This window comes from Zootoca vivipara, chromosome 2 (genome assembly GCF_963506605.1).
Source record: "Zootoca vivipara chromosome 2, rZooViv1.1, whole genome shotgun sequence".
Classification (NCBI taxonomy): Eukaryota; Metazoa; Chordata; class Lepidosauria; order Squamata; family Lacertidae; genus Zootoca; species Zootoca vivipara.
The window spans coordinates 47,926,642-47,944,323 of record NC_083277.1 but is presented as its reverse complement, the minus strand read 5'-3'; the positions used below and the strand labels follow the sequence as shown (position 1 = coordinate 47,944,323).

Sequence of the window (17,682 nt, the reverse complement as noted above, 5' to 3'; positions counted from 1 at the left end):
TTTGTAAGAAAATAGATCGTGTCCTAATTGTCTACGGAACAATTTTGCTCTTGTATTTGTCATTTGTCTGAGCTCCTCTGCCAAGGTCTCAGAGCCTGTCATTAGGATGCTGGAACTAGAACAAGAAATAATAATGCCTCCATGCAAGCAGGAAGCCTCTCTGTTTTTTGTGTGCTGCTTCAAGCCTAGTAGTGAGATTTCCCCCTGACCAAACACCTACATTTGAGAGTTTTGTAGTCCAAGGATCATTGCTCTTCCATGGCATCCCAAAGGAGTCACAGCGGCTGACCCAAAAGTCTCATTCCCATTTTCATAGTGAGGAAAGGGATAGTGACAGCTGCATTGAAAATATTGCAAAAGGTTTACAATAAAAGACAGAAGATATGGTGTGTTCCAGAGATTGCACCAATTACTTCCAAACTGGGTTTTATTTTTCCTGGCTTCTCCATACTTCCACATCAGAATAGGTTTGTAAAGTGCCACTTCATACATGCCAGTTGCCCTTTGCATAGTGTTGGGGAAAGATGTGCAAGGGCGATGCCTTCTATTTCCAGTGTAGGAGGTACTGGGTTGTTTTAGTTTAGGGCCACCTGCTTGTGGAGAGTGAATGACGACAGTCTCAAAACAACTAGACTGAGGGAATCCAGCATACTCTCTCTCTCTCTCTCTCTCTCTCTCTCTCTCTCACACACACACACACACACTCACACTCTCACACACTGCAGGTGCCGACAGTGGGATACAGGAGATTTAGAGACATGGTTATTGCAAGCACACCTGCTGACTCTGTGCACCAGCAGATGGAGCTGTTGTTACATGACAGCAAGATATATAGCTTAGTTCCTGGGGGACTGTTTTTTTTGCTTTGCTTTTTCATTTTGCTTGTTTGCAGCTGAACTTTATGAATAATGAAAAGCACTTCTCAAGAACTAGGAGATCTGTTTCTTTACTGTTTAAAAGAAACCATATAACAATAATCTTGTAAATGGACATTTATCCTCTGCAACATGCATGCAGACCATGAGACCCTTTTAAAGACATAATCTCTGTAACCTCTATGTTGCCAATACCAAAAACACCCCAAGGAAAGAAAAAGAAAAATCCTTCCAGTAGCACCTTAGAGACCAACTAAGTTTGTCATAGGTATAACACATAGGAAAGGCACAGGGAAATTCTAACGGGGCTCTTCTGCTTCGAAGAGAACTGCTGAGCAGAAAGACAGAAGACTGGAAGATGCTAATAATAACCAATGATTTCCCATTACACATAATACTGGTATCAGATACAGTGGTACCTTGGTTTGCGAACGTTTTTCAGAAGCCGAACATCCGACACGGCTTCCGCTTGAGTGCAGGAAGCTCCTGCAGCCAATCGGAAGCCAAGCCTTGGTTTTTGAATGGTTTCGGGAGTTGAACGGACTCCCATAATGGATTAGGTTCGAGAACCAAGGTACCACTGTACACATGATACTAGTATTCAAGTGGCCAGGTGCTCACTGGAGCAAGATGGTTTGAGCATTTAATGCCATTTCTGGCCCAGCTGCACAGGCTGCCAGTTAGTTTCTGCTAGTTTTGACCTATAAAGCCTTAAACAGCTCAGGACCGTAATACGTCAAGGACTGCCTTTCCCCATATGAATGAACCCTGACCCTGCAGGTAGGTAGCCATGTTGTTCTGCCGTAGTCAAAACAAAATCAAAAAATTCATTCAAGTAGTAATCATTCTTCATGTGCCTCCTCTTCAGGAGGACAGCAAAATGACAACGGGTCTTTTCTGCGGTGGCTCCCCGCTTGTGGAGTGTTCTCCCCAGGGAGGCCTGCTTGGCGCCTTCATTACAGTACATATCTTTTAAGTGCCAAAAGAAAACATTCCTCTTTCCCAAACCTTTGGCTAATTAAACAACCTCCGGCCTTTTAAAATGTGGCGGAGTTGTTGTTTCTGTTTGTTACTATGGTGTGTATTTTGCTGTTTTTAAATATTGTAATCTGTCCTGTGATCCTCGGATGAAGGATGGTATAGAAGTTTAATAAATAAATAACATACAGATGAACAAATAAAAAAAAATTGTCCAGGAGCACCTTAGAGACCAACTAAGTTTGCTCTTGGTATAAGCTTTCGTGTGCATGCACACTTCACTCGAAGGCTTATACCAAGAACAAACTTAGTTGGTCTCTAAGGTGTTACTGGACAATTTTTTTATATATATTTCAACTGCGCCAGACCAACACGGCTACCTACCTGAATACAGATGAACAGTCAGTTGTTTGGAAAAGAAGCAATGCATCTTAATGGTATTCAATATATCAATTAGACAGGCTGTTTGGCAATTTCCTTGGAATGTTGAAGGCTAAGAATGGAAGAGAAGGCATGAAATAGTCCCATTTGCTGTTTAAGCCTTATGATCTCCAAGCCTCAGGAACGTAAGAGTGGATGCCATGCTAACTGAAGCACAATCCAAGGCTCAGCTAGAAGGCTGATGATTGTTGGCATTTCTTTCCAAAGCAAACCTTGTTCTGTTTCTTCTTTCTAGTATTTATGGTTCAGGCAGCTTCTTGCATTGGCCTCTGTGACTCCCATGCAGAATGGGATTCTGCTTGTTCTGTGGACTCTTCCTACTTCGGTACCAGCATAGGTACCTTAAACTACGTAAATCCTTTGAACAGTGCCTTAGTAGTCTTAACAGCAACAAGCTATTAGGCAAACCTCACAGCAGAGAATATGGGCAGCTTCAGTCACTGTAATTATTCTGAAAGTGCTTGGCTTCACACAAAGTATTGCAGCTATTGATATTCCAGGGTTAGGTTGGGCAGACCTTCTGCAAAGAGTAGGTACAGAATGCATAATTAAGAAGCTGATGGCATTTAAATGTAATGATGAACAACTTCACTGAGGTCAAATCAGTGAGCCAAATTTTCTAAAGGATTATCTTGCTCATGTTAGTCTGGGCATGCGAGCACCGCATTTAGAATATATTTTGGCTCATTTCTTCTTCATAATGTGCTGAACAAGCATACATTTCAGAAGGCATAATGTAGAACCTGCATTGCCCCTGTTACACATGTTCCCTTTTAGGGCATACAGGACTCCTGTTGGATCTCGGCTAAGTGCTGGATCTCTTGAGCTTTTTTTTTATCCACCAGGCATTTTTTAGTTCTCTGGTTCCTCTTTGAACCTCAGCCTTAGCGTTGGCATAGGTTTTTTTCTTAGTGGCACAGTTTCTATCTCTTTGCCAGATCTGAAAGGCCTTCCTTTTCTTGTCAATCATACGTTCAATCTTGCTGTCATTCTCATCAAACCAGTCCTGGTGTTTCTTGGTTTGATATCCAATAGTTTGTTCACAGGCTGCAATTATGGGTGTTTTTAGCTTGTTCCAGTGTTCCTCGATGTTATCAGGGAATCCCGCTTAATGGGATTAAGCAATCCCGCTTAATGGGATCTTGAAGGGCTCGAGTGTTCATTTTGCACCTTGGTTTCCTTCATTGAAGCCTGTGTTGAGGTATAATCTTGATGTAGTATAAACACCAACAATTGGGAAACACTGGCCTGCAAGCGCTCCAATTACCAAAGGTGTCATGGGCTTTGAAGACACTCAAACTCAGGACACAAGGAAGAAACATGCTAAGAGGAAGGCACGCTTGGCAAACCCTCACCGTGATCAACTCCCACCCAGAAACCTATGTCCCCACTGTAGAAGGACGTGTGGATCCAGACTTGGCCTCCACAGTCACTTACGGAGTCATTGATAAAACCGTGTTTATGGAAGACAATCTTACTCGGCTACGAGTGATCGCCAAAGAAGAAGACTTTCATTTGTAAACCAAGCATGCTATTTTCAGCACGAGATTTTTTTTTAAGTCCATGACTATTTTTGCTTGAATTTCCATGACTATGACATCCGTCTAATTCAGTGATGGTGAACCTATGACACGCGTGTCAGACGTGACACGCAGAGCCCTCACTGCTGACACGCGCCTCATCAGCCCATTCACGCTGTTGTTGTTGTTGTTGTTGTTGTTGTTTGTTTTTCCCCCATTTGTTCTCCCGCTCCTCCTCACGCTACAGCTTGTCTCCGCTGTTAAAACCCGTTGTCTCAGCTGTTAAAACCCGGGTCCTTTTTTGTTGTTGCTGCTGGTAGCCAGAGATTGGTTTTTTTAACCCTTTCTGTGCTGTTTTTTCTGGCGTTTTGGCAGACGATGATTGGGTGTAACAGCGTCCATTTTTTAACCCGTTCTGTGCTGGGTTTTTTGGCGCTTTGGCAGACTATGTCAGTGCTGCGTGTTAGTTCCAGTGAAGGTATTATTCGTCATTTATTTCTGTTCACTCCCCCCCCCAAAAAAAGCGCAGCAGCTTTGGGGCATTCCCCCCAAAAAAACCTCCAAAACTTTGGTCAGCAGCTGCCCCCAAAAAGCTCAACAACTCTGGGCACTTTGCGATAAATAAGGGTTTTTTGATTTGGTTTTGTTAAATAATTAGTTTTTGGTTTATTAAATACAGTTATATATTACAATTATACATTTTGTTATTTAAACTATAAATATCATGAAATTATGGGGTTCTTTTTGAAGTAACACACCACCGAAGTTATGCTCTGTTTTTTGGAGAATTTTGACACACCAAGCTCAAAAGGTTGCCCATCACTGGTCTAATTGATCATCATGAACCAAAACCACTATCCCTCAGGAATGGCAGGCACTTGGCTGCAGAACCATTAACTTGGAAGCCTTTTGGCCACCCCTGATGCAACCTAACTGACTGGCTGCAAAGCACATGTTATACTAATTTGTTTCTTTTGGTTTGGCCTTCATCAGCAAGTGTGCTGTGGCTGTGTGATTGGCCTAAGGTGTCTGAAACTTCTGATGACTATTTGATAAGTAAGGCCTCTATGCCTGATACAAGTAGGGAACTGGAGTTACTAATTAGCGGGCAGCAAGTGCATCTGTAAGAAAGTGTGCAAGGGCTATTAAGGTTTCAAAACAAAGCATGTATTTGAGGAAATGCAGTGACCAGGAAGTATGAGCTTGCATGCTGGGAAGCCTAATTTAAGACAAAGGCATTTCCTTTTAGGTGGACTATATTAAACTTCGATTGTAAATCTGTTGGTTTGGTAAATATTTTAAACTTGAGATATTAATTACAGTTGGGAACGTTTGAGAAATTTAAACAGCCCCTTCATTTTCCCTTTCTGGCAACATCAAATGCTTCAATATCGTTTTCTTCAACTCCATGGAAACATTGTGTTCAGGAAGTCTACCTACATAAGTGGACATCATCTGGTAATGGAGATTGTGACAAACCCTGAACCAGAATAGGTTTAAGTCCCTGTGTGCAGCAGCAAAAAAAATCATCAATCTAGGCTGCATCAACAGAAGTATAGTGTGCCAATCAAGGGAAGTAATAGTACATCTGGAATCTGTGTCCAGTTCTGGGCGCCACAGTTTAAGAACAATATTGATAAACTGGACCATGTTCAGAGGAGGGCAACCAAGATGATCAAGGATCTGGAAACCTTAGGAGGAACGGTTGAAGGAGCTGGGTATGTTTATCCTGGAAAAGAGGAAACTGGGAGGAGATATGATAGCTATCTTAGATAAGATAAGATACGATAAATCTTTATTGTCATTGTCCCCTTGCGGGAACAACGAAATTGCTTCAAATATCTAAAGGGCTGTCACTTGGAAGAAGGAGCAAGCTTGTTTTCTCCTGCTCTGAAGGGCAAGACCTGATGGTTTTGATTCCGCGTTTAGCATCGTGTCTAGTTTGGTCCTGTGACAAAGTTCATTTGGGAATTACTCAGGGCTGCACAACTTGTGTTCCACCAAAACAAATTTGGTTTAGCAGGTAGGCCAGCCCCAAAAATTGGGGAATTTTTGAGCCATTAGTAGGCTATCATACATTGTAGAGGGGCCGCGTTCAGCTTGATGGTAGCTAAAGCAATAATTTCATAAATCTCAATGAACCAAGCCTTCAGAATTAAATGCTTTTTTGCCTGGCTAATCATTCTGAATGTAATGTCTATCATAAACGACACATCATGAAATGTTCTTTAAAATACAGCAAAGAAGTAATCAGGCAGCATTCCTTTCAAGGTGTGTATAATCTAAATTTATTTTTGTTTTAGATTTTGCAAGTTAATTTAATTCTCCACACTATTTAGGGCGTTCTGGGGGAGATTGAGATGCAATACTTCTCCAGAGCGTACTAGCATGTGCCCTAAGAGGTGACTTTTACTTGATAATTCCTCTAATGACAAAAACTTTCTCCTAGGTGTGATTCCTTATTGTAGCCCTGCTCATTTGACCTCTCTTCTGTTTTGCTTTCCTTACCCCCCCCCCCTTTTTTTTCCTTTTGTCTTGCAGAGTGGATCACTTAAGGAGTCAGAACCAAACAAAGTCCCACCCCAGCGACCACCTCCTCAAGGTTGTTTACAGTACATTCTCGATTGTAATGGCGTTGCAGTAGGACCAAAACAAGTCCAGGCTACTTAAATTACTGAGACCAAAAGCAAGGGTTAAAGCCAAAAAAAGAGGAATCAAACAATACCAGTTTTTGTGCGGTTTTTGCAATCGTTTAAGTGCTGACCTGGACTGTGTTTTTTCTATGCAGTGTCAACTATACTGTCTGGTTGTTTATCTGTTCATGTTTGTGTTGTAACGCTTACTTATGTTTCTCTGTATAACTTGTGATTCAGGGCTGTTGTCAACAGTGTACAAGAATTGTGCCTCTACCAAGTCAGTGAGACTGTTTATTATGGATGGTTAGACAGGTTTTTCTTTCTTTCCAGTATTCTATATTGTGGGGTAAAAAAGACTAACCAGCCCAGGTTAAAATTTATATACTTTTGCTTAACTCTGTGAGTACGTGCATTATATTTGGGTTTTTTTAAAAAAAAATATGTGCATGATTAATGTAGAAATGTGATTATAATATTTTTAAAGTCTCATTTAATAGTATGTTGAATGAGGCATCATTAACTTTTGAGTTCATACTTATAGGCAGTGCTTTTTGTGGTAAAAGAAAATGAACTCCTGGTATTCTTCTCTTGATAAAAGTCCAGTGGGTACCAGCACAAAACGGCTGCCAAGGGCAGCAAAAAAGAAGTGACAGAATTCTGTACTGGTTTGTACTGTTGCAAAAAAGTATTGCTTATAGGTAACATGAAAGACAAGTGCTTTATTTCATTTATTTCCTATGAAATATGAGAGAATTATTTCCAGGAATACATAAATATCCTTTATTTTCAATGCAGATTTTTTTTATTTTAAAATCTGCATTAAATTATTAGCCTCAGTGCTATACAAAACGGGCCACTTATGTGCAATATTGATGCAAATGTGAGGGTACTGAATGTATTTAAGTTCAGTGACAAAGGTTCTCTAGCGGTTATGAAGTAGCCATCTGGTCTTGTACAAAACTAAAGCAAGTGTGTTTACTAGATATTCCTTATCTACAAAATTCAGGTAAGCTACAGCTGTTTGTTAGAGGAAGTCAACAAGGCCATTAAAAGCCTTGCTAGATTAATCATCACCTTTTCCAAATATTGGGCTAGCCACATGTTTTTTTTTAAGGATTTAAAAAGTGTGTGGTACATGGACTCAATGTGTGGTTGTGCTGTTCTATATTAGCTGAGGCTATAGCCAAGTAACTAAGATGCAGCTGTCATCTGATCTATCATTCTGAGCGTAAGCAACAGCATATATGAAAGTATATTTAACATATGGCTCAGAACAAGTAAAAAGGTTTAGGCTTAGAAGTTCACATTTATGACTCAAGTGTGTGTAAATAATAAATCAAAGTGACCCGGCGGGTTTTACTTTTCCAAACTTTCTTATAGCCATAATTGCTTATGACTGTCACATAACCAATGGCTATGTGCATAATCTTAAAAGCAATATCTAGGCAGGGCAGTTAAACTGTTATGTAAAATCTAGCCTGTAAACGTTGAAAGGTGCACTATTATACTAGCTGTGAGCAAAGCAAAGGATTGTGTTTTGTCAATTGGAATCCCATACTAAGGTAAATAGCAGTCCCTAGGTTAATACAAACAAGCCTGTTTTCTTGTGAAACAATGCCAAGGTCTGAATTTATTTTCCTTGCAAACACTGCCAACAAAATTATAGCTCAGTTACCAAGTGGTTTTATTTGTTCTGTTTTGTTTTTAAATTCAGGCTAGTGAGCTGCAAATTTCACGCTGCTTTTGATGGGAATTTCAGTGCTTGTTGGGCATGCCACTGTGTCCTGCCCATTTTTAGTCTATTATAGTATCATTCCACTTTTGTGGTAAATGTTTCTGGTTAGTGATCTCTTCATAACTACACTGATGATTTTGATTGTGTAGAATGAGTGCATCCCCTTCAGCCTCAGGTTCACACACGCCCCTCCTCACCTCCAAATCTCAACCCAAGTGAACAAAACAGCCTCCTGCCCGGAGGTGAAGAAATGAACCTACTGACTGAATGCCATTTAATATCAAGCCATGAGTGTTCTTTTGCATGTAGTAGTCCGAGTATTTACAAATGCTTTTGTGCATTGTTTACGAGCTCTGTGTGTGTGTGCGTGAGTGTGCGTGTGTGTGTGCACACGTGTGCCTGCAGACCTCAGAGAAAAAGAGCTGCATCCCAGCAGGACTTCAGTGCATTTATTGCAAAAGGTCTTCGAAGGGCACACACTGGTTACTGCCTACCACAGATATTAAGCAAGCCAAAATGTCTCTGCATGCTAGCATGCTTAGGTGCAATATTGTGGGATATAGGGAACTGATATTTTGCAGTATAGGATTAATGTCCAGGGGGTTGGTGTGTGTTTGGTTTATTTTATTTTTCCCTTTCCTTTTCTTTTTGTAAAAGCTTTTTTATTATTGTTGCTGCCTTTTTGTACCAAACCAGCTGCAAGAAAGTGAGCAAATGCTGAAGTGTGATTGCAGTATATATTTTGTGAAATATCTTGTACAGCTTAATGTGCAATAAAAAAAAGTTACATCTGTCTTCAGTGTATAGTTTCTGGCATATAAGCCTCAATATCTAAATGGAGAGCGGGGAGGGGGGTATTTTCTACTCAGCAAAGAAAAGCTAAACGAGAATGTTTGTTTTACGGTGCAGAACTAGTAAAACCACCCAGATTCAAAATTCCACCAGTCTCCTGAAAATAGAACCTGTTGATCTTGAACTTACTGCCGAAAATGACATAAGCCCCATACATGCTGTATGGCATGTTCAGGAAATGTGTGAGTGGTGGGGTTGGAATCATACCTGCTTGCTCCAGCTGTGTCCTGCGCATACCCAGTATGGCTTTTGAACAGACCTACATGCATCGAAAAGCCAATCCGCATATACTGTACAGCTTGTTTACATAGAAAGTCTGCTCACAAGCTCTGTTGAAATTGGTAGGGCGAGGGGCGGAGCCAGCAAGCATGATCTCAACTCCTCATCTACCTATGAACAGGCGTAGTTGAGTGGAAGTGTCTTTCTCCTTGAGCCTGTAAGTCTGCCCTGTTTGCAGTGTACTGAGGCACACATGGAATTCCTCCTTAAGAGAGTTTCCCCATCGCTTTGCTGAAGAGGTCATTTCTGTGCTTGCACGTGAATGGGAAAGCCCTTGGAAACAAATGGCTGATTAGAATAGCGGCCCATGGGACTTATCCTAAGTCAGGCCATGGGTGCATTTAGCTCAGTATTTGTCTCACTGGCCAACAGTGGCTGTCTAGTGTTTAAATCAGGTGTTGTTCCCTGAAGATGCCAGGAACTGAGCGTGGGACCTTTGGCATACAACACATATGCCCTGCCGGCAAACCACAATCCCTCCCTAGCCCAGTTGGATTTATTCCCCCCGGGCCACATTACCAGCATGGGGCACGGCTGATTTTGACGGGAAATGTCTCAGTTCCCCTTGGGCTCATGGAACTAATTTCATGATCCTTTGGTTCCAGGCCAAGGAATTTCATAATGACAGTGTTGGTGCAATGCTATGCTGTGATACAACAGTGGAGTACTTTATCGTAAGCATTCATATGTTGGCGTAATAAGTCAAGCTATAAACCCATTTAAATGCACCTCAGAACATTGGACCCTTTAAGCTCACTGTGACTAAATGGGTTCCCCTTCAGGTAGTCCAGCTTAACTGGAGAGTGGTAGCCTTATAAAGGTGAAGCAGGTGGCACCTGGTGAGATATACTCAATGTACTTTCAAGCACCTGCAGTTCTGTCTCAGCTGCATACTTAATAAGCATGGAGCTACACTGGATTGATATTCTCTGATAATTAAACAGTGGCTTCTGCTGTAAGGGCGCATGATTTCTCTTTTTCAGAAAGGCTCTTTAGGGCCCACTGAGTAGCCACTGCAAGTCTGTGTGCTTCATTATGACATTTAAATAAGCAAGAATTTAAATAAGCAACATTTAAATTTGCAGCAAAACATTTAAGTAAGCAACAAAAATCCTAACTCCCCCCCCCTTTAGCAAGAAATAGTGGTGTTGGTTTACATTACCATATGCAGAACCATAAAATACAGCTTCCTTCTAGGCATAGCTCCCATTGCAATGGAGCAATAAAGAAATATTTCTTATCATGAAAGTTCAGAAACGAAATAGAGAAATGTTGCAATTAATGTAGCTTTTTGTGGGTAGAATTATTGCCCTGTAACAATTTCAGAAATATAATCTTTTTAAGAAAAGTTACCATTGCTAAATTAATACTCTTTTTAGGGCACCTTGGTATCAGTGAGGTTTGAAAGTGTGGCACTTCTGCAAGTTACACGGAATTGTGGCTAATGGTATCAACAGCAAAGATGTGGCTCGCCTATCCTAGACACGCTGAACTTTATTGGTTCCAAGTTTATATTTGTAAGTGTTAGATATAAGAGCTAGTACAAAATTACTGATGCATTATGAAGTTTTTCTTGTACTGAACCTAGGGGGCCCAGTGCAACCCCAAGGAATGCAATCACAAAGCCAGGAGCCATTGCAACCACAGCGTGCGTTTCCTCCGGGGCAGTCAGCAAAGCCCTCGAGTTCCCTGCCTCCACGTCCACCGGGCCCTGCAATTCAACCACGTGCTCAGGCCCCAGGTCCTTCAAGCGCTGGGCCACCTGCGGACACAGAGACGAAACCCTCCACAGCTCCACCACAGAAACCTCCAGCACATCCGCAACTGAAGTAAGGCTTTTCATTTATTTCCTCCACTCTTGTTTCATATGCTTTCCTTTGCCATTGAGGTTTGAATACAACCTGTACTGACCCCCTGTGTTGTTGTTGTTGGCAGTGGCGGCGTGGTCGTTGTTGTTAGCATGTAACAACTTTGCACCAGGTTGACCTGAAACAGGGAAATTTCCAACAAAGGCAATAATAGATGTTGAAAAAGCTCTCTGGTAATTTGCAATACATGCAGATTTCTGGTGCCACGAGGCCAAATTTGATAATGGGCCATCCTCTGTTTCTGCCCACCAACCAAAAAGGCACTGACTCATTTTTGAATGTGCTGTCTGTAAGTCAGCTGCTGAGGAAAAGAAGGAAGCCTTATCTACTTAAACTTTTAACCTTGCAGCCACTCAAACAACAACAGATTTTCAGTTTAAAAAGGCTGTTCCGGAAGTCCATGATACATTTTTCATCCAATTTTTCCCCAAAAGCTCCAAAGCTATATGTAGGCATACAGTCCATGTGTTAGGGCTGTACCCAGTCGATCCAAATGCAGAAAGAGAAAGATGCTGTATAAGGCAATAACACAGAAAGAGAGGAAATTGGCCCTAGTCAGATGTTTGGTACCTTGGACATTGAAACCAATGCCAGTCACGTGTTCAGTGCCAGTCTGAAAAAGACTCTTCTACTCAAGTAGGGGTGTTTCCTTGGCAGAACCCTGACTGATGGGCCCCAACCTCCTGAAATGGGCTATTGTTTGTACCAAATGCCTGGATATATAGCTGTTGATGGAGTAAGAAAACCAAAGTACTGTAATCTGCAGATAAATCCCACAGCTCTGGCCATATTGGAATCTTACATAATGGCAAAGAATCTTTGCCTACACTATGTACAGCAGCAGCAAGGAAACAATTGTATTAACAGCACATACGGCCTTGCCAAATAATGTGCAGACAGATCACAAACGCAATATATATTTATCTATTATAAAATGCATATCCTGCCTGACGCTATCCAGCTTACAACAAGAATTAACAACTAACAATAAGCAAATTACGAAATACAATAAATAGCAAATAATTAAAACAATACAATGCAGTATTCTTAATGCACATGCAATACAAATTCTAAAATGCCTTCAGTTATGCTTGTAAATATTAAATTCATGATTGTTAAACTCTATACTACTGCATATTTTCCCTAGAGGGCAAATAGCAGCTGGCAGGACAGGAACTTAAAACATGAAGCAGACACAATCTAAAAACCCCAACTACAGTTATTAACTTAAAAATGCAAGAGATCATGGAATCATGGAAATGCAAACAGGGGCAGGTGTGGAGGCAGCAATGGAATCCACATGAATTGTGTCCCCCCCACCCCACCCGCAAACACTCCTTTCATTGTTTTCTGAGACCAGCTTATTAGAATAAAGGTAAAGGTAGGGACGTGGGTGGCGCTGTGGTCTAAACCACAGAGCCTAGGGCTTGCCGATCGGAAGGTCGGCAGTTCGAATCCCCGTGACGGGGTGAGCTCCCATTGTTCAGTCCCAGCTCCTGCCCACCCAGCAGTTCGAAAGCACGTCAAAGTGCAAGTAGATAAATACGTACTGCTCCGGCGGGAAGGTAAACGGCATTTTCGTGCGCTACTCTGGTTGGCCAGAAGCGGCTTAGTCATGTTGGCCACATGACCCGGAAGCTGTATGCCGGCTCCCTCGGCTTATGGAGCTAGATGAGCGCCGCAACCCCAGAGTTGTCCATGACTAGACCTAACGGTCAGGGGTCCCAACCTTTAGGTCCAGTCATGGACGACTCTGGGGTTGCGGCGCTCATCTCGCTCCATAAGCCAAGGGAGCCGGCATTTGTCCGCAGACAGCTTCCGGGTCATGTGGCCAACATGACCAAGCCGTTTCTGGTGAACCAGAGAACCGCACGGAAACGCTGTTTACCTTCCCGCCAGAGCGGTACCTATTTATCTACTTGCACTTTGACGTTATTTCGAACTGCTAGGCGGGCAGGAGCTGGCACTGAACAACGGGAGCTCACCCTGTCGCAGGGATTCGAACTACCGACCTTCTGATTGGCAAGCCCTAGTCTCAGTGGTTTAGACCACAGCGCCACCTGCGACCCTAATAGGATTAGAAAAATAAATTTGAATGAAACCTTTCTAAGAAAGGCCTGGAACCTTTCTAATAGAAATAGTAAAATGTTTTATTTCCCCGTTTCATTTTACCTTTATTCTCAAATGAGATTTTTTTTTTTTTTTTTAAAAAAAACACACCTATTATCCAGAGAAAGAGATTCTGAAAGTCTTCGCTTGTATCCCAGTCCTAAGCAACTGGGCCATGCCAGAGTAATACCCCTGGAATTGCCAACATAAACCACAGCTTGGGAAGCTGCCCTCCTAACTGAGATCAGCATGTCCCATCCTAATCCTTTATTTCCTTTGATAGGAACGTGTTAGGGTCTTTCCTGAACACTTGAAAACTGTATGCATGTGGTGTGCCATTGAGCTTTCCTTGACAGGCTCACAGCCTGAGTCACAGGCTTATTCCCATTCATATTGTAATTTTCAAAATGAAAAAAACAAACATACGCAAACTCAAATTGCCAATGGGATTAACTGTACTCTGTGCATTTGGCATGTATGTGCCTTGCATTCTCACCCACATGCTCTTGCTTAACATGTGCGTGCAGGTTATTAGCCCATGAACAAATATTTAATTAGGCCATTCATTTTTGAGTCGCTAATCAAGTGAAGCCTCGCTTTGCCTTTCCACTGCCTGCTTTCTGTGAACACTAAACCCAAGTACAATGCAAACGAGAGACAGAACACCACATGCAGCACCACTTGCTCTGGTTTTCAACAAAGTTGGGGTTGAAAGCAGACTGGCTATGAATTGTTGCCTTGTGCTGAGACATGGTACAGGAAGCGCAAGCAGCCTCACAACCTTTTCCTTCTACTAGCCTTAGATTTTATAGCATAACTAAAGCCAAACAGTTTTGCTACTATCCACACTCTGCATACCTGCATTCAGTCAAGTCCTATCAAATTAAGAAATATTGTTCCAGGGAAAGTGGCTTTAGGAATACAGAGCTAAACTGAATGTATTTGTTCCGAGGTGATTTAGCAACCATTTTCTATTGACCTAGATAATAGAATCATAAAACTGTAGAGTTGGAAAGGGACCATGAGGGTCATCTAATCCAATCCCCTGGAATCCAGGAATCTTTTGCCTAATGTGGGGCGACCCTGAGCTTAAGAGTCATATGCTCTTCCAGCTGAAATATCCTTACGTTGGATGCAATCTATAAAAAGTAAAGTGTGTTTAAGGCTGTAATCCTAAACACATTTTGTTGTTGTTTAGTCGTTTAGTTGTGTCCGACTCTTTGTGACCCCATGGACCAGAGCACACCAGGCACTCCTGTCTTCCACTGCCTCCCGCAGTTTGGTCAAACTCATGTTGGTGGCTTCGAGAACACTGTCCAACCATCTCGTCCTCTGTTGTCCCCTTCTCCTTGTGCCCTTCATCTTTCCCAACATCAGGGTCTCTTCCAGGGAGACCCTCTCTTCTCTTCTCATGAGGTGGCCAAAGTATTGGAGCCTCAGCTTCAGGATCTGTCCTTCCAGTGAGCACTCAGGGCTGATTTCCTTCAGAATGGATAGGTTTGATCTTCTTGCAGTCCATGGGACTCTCAAGGGGCTCCTCCAGCACCATAATTCAAAAGCATCAATTCTTCGGTGATCAGCCTTCTTTACTAGGAAGTAAATCCCAATGACAACAATGGGTCTGGCTTCTGAGGAAACATGCTTAGGATTGTCCCACACATCCCACTGAAATTAATGTAAACTAAAATTAATTAAGTCCTCAGGACTGCACTCCTAACCCTCTGAGGACTAAATGCCACTGAAATGAGTAGAGCAGGTTTCCAAATTAACATGGTTAGGATTAAGCAACAATTCCATTCACTTGAATGGGACTCAAGCACTCATGTCCCCTCGAATGTATGGAGATAATTTTTGGTCCAGAATTTTTTTTGTGTGCTCTGATGGACAAAATGGTTCATGTGGATTTCCGTGAAGCCTTCCCCTGCAACGTGTTGCGTTCTGTGTGAAATAGTCCAGCACAATCCATATGCATTGCTGAACAGCTGGTCATGGTGGTCAGGTCTGAGTCTGCATCCATTTCTCTGCCCAAAACGCATGATCATCTGTGACAAAGCTAATAATGGTGCCCAGAGAAGGAGATACGGCAGGCAGAGGTCTATATGTCCTGCTTCCATTGTATGACATGGTAAACAGAATTCTGAGGTATGGCTGTAACAGACAACATGCATTGATGTGCATTTTGTTTTGTTTTTGTTTTTATCTTGCAGTAAATCACAGTCTCTGACCAACGCCTTCAACTTCACTGAGTCATCCTTCTTTCGGTCATCTGTGAACGAGGATGAAGCAAAAGCTGAAACCATCCGAAACTTGAGAAAATCCTTTGCCAGCCTCTTTTCTGATTAGCCATATAATGTTTGGTTTTGTGCGTCTGTAACACATTTCAAAGTCTACCGCGAACATAATTTTGCAGACATAGTTTCCTTGTGAATGACCCTCCTTTGCTGTTTCAAGTGTTGTATTAAGCAATATGCTAAACTATTTTTAATAAGGGACTATAATGAGATATACTTCAGGAATTTTGGGGGTGGGGGGATACCCGGCTTTTTTTAAAAGCCAGAGAGGAAAAGCTATACAGCAGAATGCTTAAAGTCCTCATCAACTGTGATAATGTGGCCTTACCGTGAAATGCACTAGGTCATCACATTGGACTCCCCTGTGTGTAATCATTAGAGCAACACACCATTACATAGTGAGTTTTCTCCAGCATTCAACTCACTGCATGTTTGTTTGTTTGTTTTGTTTGTTTGTTTGTTTAAGGTGTTTTGTTCTGCAAGGGTACAGTCTTTAAACCTGCTTTCTTGCCCCCAGATCTTTAGGGTACAGCTTCACAGGGCTGTTTCCTGTTAATCTCCTTCACCTTGTGAGTAACTAAAGCAGTTTTCTACCCCAGCAAGCTTTCCAACAGATGAATGTATCGTTCTGATATGCTGCTAGGAGCAAACCTTGGGATGAACCATTGTTCTAGAGCTTTGTGTCTCTATTATTGTATCCCCATATGTCTGTTAGACAATTTTTTGCAACCTGTTAATGGTAGCCTTTGATTTGTAAAAGACCATGCATGACCTCATGTTCTCCATAGTTCCATGTTACCTTCCAATAAATGCAAAACCCTTTGCCTGGCAGTAAACACACTTCTGCAGGACTGGTCTGCACTGTAGTGTTGATTTTCCTAACAGACAGCCCAAATTAGATGGCAAAAGCATTATTTTTCTCATTTTCAGCCGTACGTACTCATCAGCCAAAAAGAATCTATCTCTGTTTCGCAATACTTGACAGAAACCACACACTTCTGGACTATACGGTTGTATTGCTGAATACTTGTCGGTACACATGCACTTCCTGCTCTACGAACCATGGAATATGTTCTACTCTACTTAGCACCAGATTATAGAACCACACTATATCGTGATGCCCTGTACTCACACATCCTCTACCACTTTCCTTTCGTGCTAATCCCACTGAATTACAGCATGCCTGATTCTTATGCTAGCCATGCTTTGCAGGAAATAAATGTTTTAAGTTTGCTTGCTCTTGAGAGCATGGATGCTACTGCCCTGTTCTGTGGTACAGCAGACTTATTCAAACGTACGCCACACCAAGCCAAATGCAGCCCATCAACCATCTCCAGTGGCCTAGAAGGGGCTTCTTGCCTGAGTGTGCTGAAGGGTGGAGAGAGCAGTTGTCAAGTACCCAGTAGACAGTAAAGCTAGCAGGCTGCATGTGGCTCAATAGGCTCAGATCTGAGGGCCTCTGATAAAAGGAAGAGTCCTTGGGTATCAGCTACCAAATTGTTTTTCCTTCCGTGCAAACTCTCCCTGAGTACATAATTGCATGGAAAAAGTGATGTATGGAGCAGAGGCTGTATTTCTGTGATCTTAAAGGTGGCAGAAATGACATCCACAGTTGCTTATATATTTATATTTACAAACGTATCTAGTTTCATGCTATAGATGTACTGTACATATCCAAGGACAATAGGTAAAGGTAAAGGGACCCCGACCATTAGGTCCAGTCGTCACCGACTCTGGGGTTGCAGCGCTCATCTCACATTATTGGCCGAGGGAGCCAGCGTACAGCTTCTGGGTCATGTGGCCAGCATGACAAAGCCGCTTCTGGTGAACCAGAGCAGCACACGGAAATGCCGTTTACCTTCCCGCTGCTTGCACTTTGACGTGCTTTCGAACTGCTAGGTTGGCAGGAGCTGGGACCGAGCAACGAGAGCTCACCCCGTCGCGGGGATTCGAACCGCTGACCTTCTGATCAACAAGTCCTAGGCTCAGTGGTTTAAGGACAATACTATGAAGCACAATACTATTGAAGGACAATAGTATGAAGCAAAATATTCTAAGAAAAGGACCATGTTGACCTATCCCAAGGCTGAGGGTAAGT

The 17,682-nt window shown here is 42.3% G+C and overlaps 1 protein-coding gene across 1 annotated transcript in view; it reads left to right on the top strand.

The window, feature by feature from the left end:
• The window catches only part of SYN2 (synapsin II), a 152,167-nt gene extending 135,776 nt beyond the window's left edge, over positions 1 to 16,391 (top strand). Inside the window, exons 11-13 of the mRNA XM_035106223.2 lie at positions 6,356 to 6,416; positions 10,905 to 11,145; positions 15,501 to 16,391. Of these exons, the coding sequence (XP_034962114.1) occupies positions 6,356 to 6,416; positions 10,905 to 11,145; positions 15,501 to 15,636 (438 nt within the window). The 3' untranslated portion in view covers positions 15,637 to 16,391. The remainder of the gene's footprint in view (positions 1 to 6,355; positions 6,417 to 10,904; positions 11,146 to 15,500) is intronic.
• Positions 16,392 to 17,682: the final 1,291 nt, after the last annotated feature.